Source organism: Prosopis cineraria, unplaced genomic scaffold (assembly GCF_029017545.1).
Source record: "Prosopis cineraria cultivar Desert tree isolate PC_DT_omini unplaced genomic scaffold, ASM2901754v1 PC692, whole genome shotgun sequence".
In the NCBI taxonomy this organism is placed as follows: Eukaryota; Viridiplantae; Streptophyta; class Magnoliopsida; order Fabales; family Fabaceae; genus Prosopis; species Prosopis cineraria.
The window spans coordinates 36,818-43,874 of NW_026556017.1; the positions used below are offsets into that span (position 1 = coordinate 36,818).

Consider the following 7,057-nt stretch of genomic DNA (forward strand, 5'->3'; position numbering starts at 1 on the left):
TTTACCACATACGGATCTCACTGGTTTTGCCCTGCCATGGGCTCATCAGGGAGGCGGCACTAGCCCCCGACCAGTTGTGCACTCAGTCCGAAGACTGAGGCAAAACATCCCCAATGTCAATGTTGCCCCCTTTACTCATATTGTGGGAGGCTAACCAGTGAATCGTTCATTATCTTGGTCTCTACACGGTCACGGAGATATCATCCGTGACATAATGCCTTAAATATATCTCACATTCTCACAAATTTATCATGCTTTTTTAAAAAAAAAAATTGTAGATGAACTTGCCAATGATGTGTGAATATTATGAATTGCGTGTCATAAATTATAAATACAAATAATCCAATCTCAACTTTGTTCCAAAGTGCTGACAATGATAGGTAGAATTAGCACCCAGCACAAACTGTAACCTTTGAAAAAGGGAGGATTTGGACTTAAGTCCAGTATTTTGATTATAGTTATTAAATTTTATTAATATTTTAAAATTATTGAACTCTTTGAAAACTTGAAGTCAAAATACTTTTTACACTTGCCATCTCCTTGAAAAGCTTGAGATTTAATATTTTTTAAATATTATAAAACATCTCTTATGACATTATTACTGTGTTACATGAGATGTTGGGTCAAGTCAATCTATCCAGGAAAAGGATGGTTTATCTTTCTTCTTGCAAACAAAACATCTTATTTTTTTTGTTACGGAAAAGAAAAAAAAATTGCATGTTATTTTCTGAGCAATACATCCAAAATTCAAAGGTTTCTTTTCATCATTTTGTTGTCTTGATATACGTACGTTTGTATCTCGGTAAAAACTTAAACACAAACACACTAAAGACAGTATCCTAGATTTTCTTCCATTTTGTTATATTTATCTATTGACGTTGTTGTATATCGATTAAAAAAATGCAATAAATATGTAAAAATATAGTATATTTTACCAAATCTGCCTCTCAATTAATGTGTCTAAAACAATTCTCTCTCGAAAGACAAATATAACAAAAGGGATGGAGTAACTCTCTATCATCTCAGAGAAGCAATATCATGAAGTTAAATTAGTTATTTAAACCTAGCAACAATGACGTGTATGAATAGTCTCACCACTATGTTGCTTTTGAATGCTTTCAAATCGGAGAACATGCATATGCCTTTATATTGTAGTTTAAGGCACCAAACGAGTATAACCATGACCATGTCTCTGTCTAATTCAAATTGTTAAATTATGAGTAATGGTTTGTGTTAATTATTAGAGGAAGTTTTTTTCCCCTTATATGTATCTTTTTATTAAAAACAATCATATTTGAAATACTGTCAAGCATCAAATATAAGCATCTTTCCTAGCAAAAATTTAAACATTAGTTTGTTATGTTGTAAAAAACTAGCCCCTTCTACTAGACTCAACTTTATTGTTATTAGAAAAAATAATAGATAGGCCTCAAAATAATTAATTAATTCAAATTAAGTTCTAATCAATTTCAAAGTGCTAAACTCCAGAATTTGCAAGCTTGAGTCTTAATTTTATAATTTTATTATGATGAATTTACAATTTTTTTTAAATTTTAACATGGTTGAAAAATAAATATTTATTTTTTCTATTAAATTAGAATAATAAGTTATAAATTCATTGCAATGAAATTGTAAAATTAAAAGCTGAATTTATAAATTTTTAAAGTTTGACATTTTAAAATTAATTAAAATCTAATTTAAATTAATTACTCTTCGTAAGATTTACCTGTCATTCTCCTTTGGTATTATTAGAGGCAGTGAGTTTGTTCACATGGTTGTGCATTCAACCACCCAGGTCTTCCTGGGTCGGTCCTGTACCATTTTGGAATCCATTTTTAATGGAGTTTTCAGAAATTTGAATTTACACCTCATATGTCTTGTGATCTTGCGTTATGCTTCTATTCAGCATTACAAGACTTTTTTTTTTTTGAACATGTTATATTTAAAATATAAGATATTTTAAACACTACACGGTATAATTAATAAAGTTTTTTAAAATAATTAAGAAGACTGTTTAATTAAAACACTATTAAATAAAAATAAACATGAAAAAGAGTACAACTTATTTAAAAATACCTTACAATTCATAGTTAATTTTCTAACTATACTTCTCTATCGCGTTATTAAAAACAATCTACCCCGGTGCATATTACTACAATCTGATATTTTATCTGGTTCGGAAGTTAGTTCATTAAGATTATCGATGCTAGATAATTGTTGGATTTATAACATCAACTATGGCCATACTACAATTATCTGTTAATGCCTTCTCAAATAATATAATTAAGTAACAAAAACACTACACAAGAAAACAACGCCAAAGTCATGGTTATAGGTTTCCAGTCCGGTCCTACATTTTCCAAATCAGTCATTTTTCTTTTTTCGCAATCTGGCAAAAATTTCTCACAATCTACAATGTCATCTTCATCTAGTATGTCTATTGCTCAGATTGCATTTACACATTTGTTTTCTTCTCAAATGGTGATAATATTTTTAACATAATACGTTCTCATCTCAACAAACCCTAACATGACATGTCCAAGAAACAATTGCTGCACATATAAAAGCTAGATTTGAAGTGACCACAAGAAATTCAAAGTCCAGATTCCCCAGAGCACCAGCCAAAAGACCTGCAACGATGGATGATTTGAAGCCTTCTAATCAGTACAGATAATAAATACATGTGATGACAATTAACGTGAAACGACAAGTATGGATGAGAGCAATTAAAGAAAATGATTAAATAAAACATTTCAGCAGCAAAATCAAAAGTTGACTGAAGGGTAAATTAAAGGTCCTCACTAAAGTTATTTGTTAATTGGGTGCAAAAATTTACATAGCTTTGAGGATAACACTGAAATCCCTTATGTTGAATTCTAACGTTACATCCAAGGGATATTTATCGCGAGTTAATTTAGACGCAGGGTATGTCAGATTTAGGAAACACTCTCTCGGGTAATGCCTAAGCTAAAATTAAAAGAGGCGATCTTACAAACATAGCATTTTTTTTTTGTCATTGCTCTTCCCTTTGAGTACATTATGAAATTAATCAAAAAATAAAAAAGGACCCCCAACAAGTGAACGACCCAAAAATCTCAAACCTATAAAGAGTCTTAAGTAAAATGAAGGTCAAAAGAGTATAAGCTTAATTTAATTATGTATACATCCTGTGCAACAAGAAAATTTTAAGCTTTGGACATGAAACATACAGGCTGTAAATTATTCCTAGTTAGATGTCTATAGGACTTAAGTGATGTTGAGAGTACAAGATGAAATGGAAAAGAATGGTCATTGGTGAAATGGACTAAGGGTGGAGTGGGAAAGAGTGGAACGGAACAAAACATTCCATTGTTTGAGAGTTCTATTAAAGAAATAAATGATTTTATTGATCATCATTTAAGAATAATTATAAAATTAATAAATTTAAACTAGATATAATTATGTTTTTCAACTTTACGACAGGAGAAATGAAAGAGTGAGAAGGGGTGAGAAAAATGAGGGTCATTTTGTAATAATGTTAATTATGTCATGCCATTCCAACCTCGACCCCAAAATTGGGGGGCCAGAAAAAATGGGTTTAGGATGGCATGGAAGGCCACTTCAATCCATTACATTTCCTTTTAAAAATTTCTCGCAAACAATGGTATAATACTTTTAGCCATCACACTTCATTCCATTTCATCCCTTAAAAACTCCCAAACACTACTTAAGAGAGTGCAAGCAAAATATTATTATGAACCTAAGTTATCTCAATCCAAATGGATTAGGAACATCCCCAGGGATGTTAATGGGGCAGAGACATGTTAGTTAGAAAAACCAAAGACAGAAATAATTGAATTTTCTTGTCCCTCTTTCTTTTCCCCCAACCAGCTATGAATCTCTGACTCTCAACCTCAATAAAGTGGATATTTTGATTATTCTAGAAAATAAAGATGAAATCAGATCATATTTCCCCATCCTCTTTTAACACTAAGTTGGAATTAGAATTTTATAATTATGAACAGTTCCTAGCATAAATAAATCGAAAGAAGCAATCCTACCAGCAAATAAGTACAAGTGATTGGAATTACTCAGAATATCAGGGTGAAAATTTATCAACCATGGATGACAGACCAAACGCTGTAATTTTACCTAAGACTCTTCACTGACAATATCATGACCGAGCATTTTTTACTTGTAGAGACTCCATTTTTCAGGGGGGAAATTGGGGTATTAAATGTTTACTTTGCAATGCTTGATTGAATAGCATCTTAATTAAATTTTCTACCACCATCATCTTCATTTTAAAGAATACCTACAATGATTATATTTGCGTTAACACAATTATCTTCATTATAAGTATGCAAAATGGAGCTCCATATCTCTAGAATTTATGAAGGCATTAATACAGAGCACATGTAGTCTCTGGAAGGAGAAATCACTGCTGAAGTCGTGAAAGGCATCATTCAGTTAATAAAATACAACAAGATGAACACTAGTGGGCATCAAGTGAACATTTGCAACTTCTATAAGCCATGAAAATTCTGTAGAAGATGAAACGGCTACAGCTTAACTTTCCAAAACCTCGACTAAGTTGCAAAAGGAACCTAACTCAACTAAGTATTACTTTGAATAGGACTAATGCAAGGTGCAATCGCTTAGTTGCTAGGGCCTTTAAGATCATAAGTCCAGAAAACTACTGAGGGTCAAACACTACTGTGTGATAGTACGATTGATCATGTCATTGGCTATGCTGAACAAAATTATAGAAACATAAAATTTGAAACGCATCTTCTCGTTGACACAATTTAGCTAGCTACTACACAAATTTTCAGTATTATTTGTGTAACTGTCATGCAATGTCGCACAATGAGCAACTATACAAAGCATTTGAAAAAAAAATTTTGCACGAGGATGGTGGCAACTAGATAGATAAACTACTCCTTGGCATTGGGCTAAACCTGGACTATACGTACAAATACACGAGAAAATGGCGAAGTTTGAAAATTTGACTTCGGTAAGACTGACTTTAGAGTTCTTCAATTACGATGAGATGGACATTCTTTAAATTATTTTAGCCCTAGCAATATTGTCTTGGTAGAAGAAATTGCACTTAAATGTACAATACAAGCTGCCATCTTCGATCATAAACTCGCGAAAAAGCCTTTATATATGACATTATTATTTTCTAAACAAGAATAAATGCCAGAAATCTGGAAGCCACATACGTATGAAGTCTCCTGACAGCCCAAATTCTTAAGGTTTAAGAAAATCATAACAATAACGAACCATAGAGCAAAGAGACGAAAACAGAAACTGACCTACTTGAACTCTTACTGTTGCGGATTCTGAGGGTTTGGCGGAGGAGGCATGCCTGGGCGAGGTGGTCCATATACAGGAACAGCACCGCCAGGCGGAGGGGGCATCCCAGGTCGAGGAGGAGGTGGAGCTGGCATTCCAGGCCGAGGCGGAGCAGGCGGTCCTCTGACCATCTGTCCAGGAGGGGGTGGTCCCATAGGTCTCTGTCCAAACTGAGGCGGAGGCACTTGGAATGGCTGTGGCGGACCACCCGGCCGAGCAGCAAACTGCCCAGGTGGCATTGGCGGAGGGGGACCTCTCGCCATTGGAGGCGGAGCCTGCCCAGGATACCCCGGCATTTGCCCAGGCGGCCGCATCACGGGTGGCCCAGCTGGATACGATACCGGTGGAGCAGAGAGCTGTGGCGGACGCGAGATCTGAGGCTGCATCATGCCAGGAGCAGGACCACCAACGCCGCGAACGGGGCCGGCAAGACCAGGCTGAGCCTGAACAATAGGAGCAGTGGGAACCCCTCTACCAGCGGCGCGGCCGATACCAGGGCCGGCTAAAGCGGCCGCATTGACAGCCTTAGCTCGGGACTCCTCAGGGGGCGGTGGGCCCTCAACGGTCATGGAGATGACCTCTTCGCCACGGAGAAGAACAAGGCCTAGGGTACGACGATCCTCGCGCTCTTCATTGGTCTTCTTGCCCTTGGCAGGGGGTAGCTTGCGGAACTCTTCGCAATCGCCGATAACGAGGTTCATGTGGCGATCGAATGCCATGAACTTACCCACAAGCTGACGGCCATCTTGAATGGTGACTCGCATACGGTAGTTTATGTATTGAAGCATCTTCGAACTCTTAGACATCGACATGTTGCCTTCTTCCTGAAGAATCAACAAATAAAGAATGGATTCCAGAATAAGTAGAGAAACAGATCTCCAAAATAAACAAAATACCTGTGGTGAGGATAGCGGCGGCGACTACGGCTGGAGGTGCAGAAGAAGGCGGCTGCGGCGACTGACGGTGGAGAGGCGGCAAAGCAGAGGCGAGCAGAGAGGTCGAGTGGGTGAAGAAACGGCCCAAGGATAAAAAGGGTTTAAGTGAGATGGGTAGAAATGGAATATTATAAAAATGGTGTGGGCAATTTAGTCAGGACATGGCTGAATATTTCTCTCTCCTCCAAAATATACCCCAAGTTTAGAGAGCGCGGGAGAACGACTGAACAAGTGCGATCGCTAGGGCTTTAGAAACTTTCAAGTTTCAAGTGAACTTAGCGGTTACGTAATATCCACATTCCGCATTGAAGTAGCTAAGCTTTGGATAAATTTTTTAAAAAATAATTTATAAAAATCAATCCATATGGTTACAAACGAGAATAGGTTGCAAACTGAAGTAAACATTTAAAATTCAATATAATAAATATTAAATTATGTGATGATTTGGAAGAATTAATATGTATTTAGTTTTCAATTTATTAAAAATCTACTTGCTAAAAATTTATTTAGCAAAAGTTAATTTAGTGAAAGTCAGTCGTTATAACAAAATTTATGTTTGGATATATTTTTTATAAAAGTCAGTTTGATAAATTAAATTTATTTAAATTATATAGTATACTATATTTTAAATGTGCAATTATCAAAAAGATATTGACATATGATGACTTGTAATTTTTATCATACAATGTAATGTATTTAAAATATGTAAAAATGTGATAAAGATTTTAAACAATATAAAATTTGTTTTATAATGCTAAAAAACTTGATCTTTAATATGTATA

General features: G+C 35.4%; 1 protein-coding gene across 2 annotated transcripts; it reads right to left on the reverse strand.

Moving 5' to 3' along the window:
- Positions 1 to 2,252: 2,252 nt before the first annotated feature.
- LOC129298050 (uncharacterized) lies at positions 2,253 to 6,391 on the reverse strand. 2 transcript variants are annotated; one of them, XM_054936445.1, is made up of 3 exons: positions 6,237 to 6,391; positions 5,305 to 6,164; positions 2,253 to 2,630 (listed from the first exon to the last, which is right to left on the reverse strand). In XM_054936445.1, the coding sequence occupies exon 2, from the start codon at positions 6,150 to 6,152 to the stop codon at positions 5,313 to 5,315; it is 840 nt and encodes a 279-aa protein (XP_054792420.1). In that variant the 5' UTR covers positions 6,153 to 6,164; positions 6,237 to 6,391; the 3' UTR covers positions 2,253 to 2,630; positions 5,305 to 5,312. The 2 variants fall into 2 exon arrangements, with proteins under 2 accessions (XP_054792420.1, XP_054792419.1); XM_054936444.1 differs by having other exon boundaries at positions 5,301 to 6,164.
- Between the last annotated feature and the right edge of the window lie 666 nt (positions 6,392 to 7,057).

Coding starts and splice junctions, on each gene's coding strand:
- LOC129298050 (XM_054936445.1), bottom strand. CDS start 6,152: ATGTCGATGTCTAAGAGTTCGAAGATGCTTCAATACATAAACTACCGT.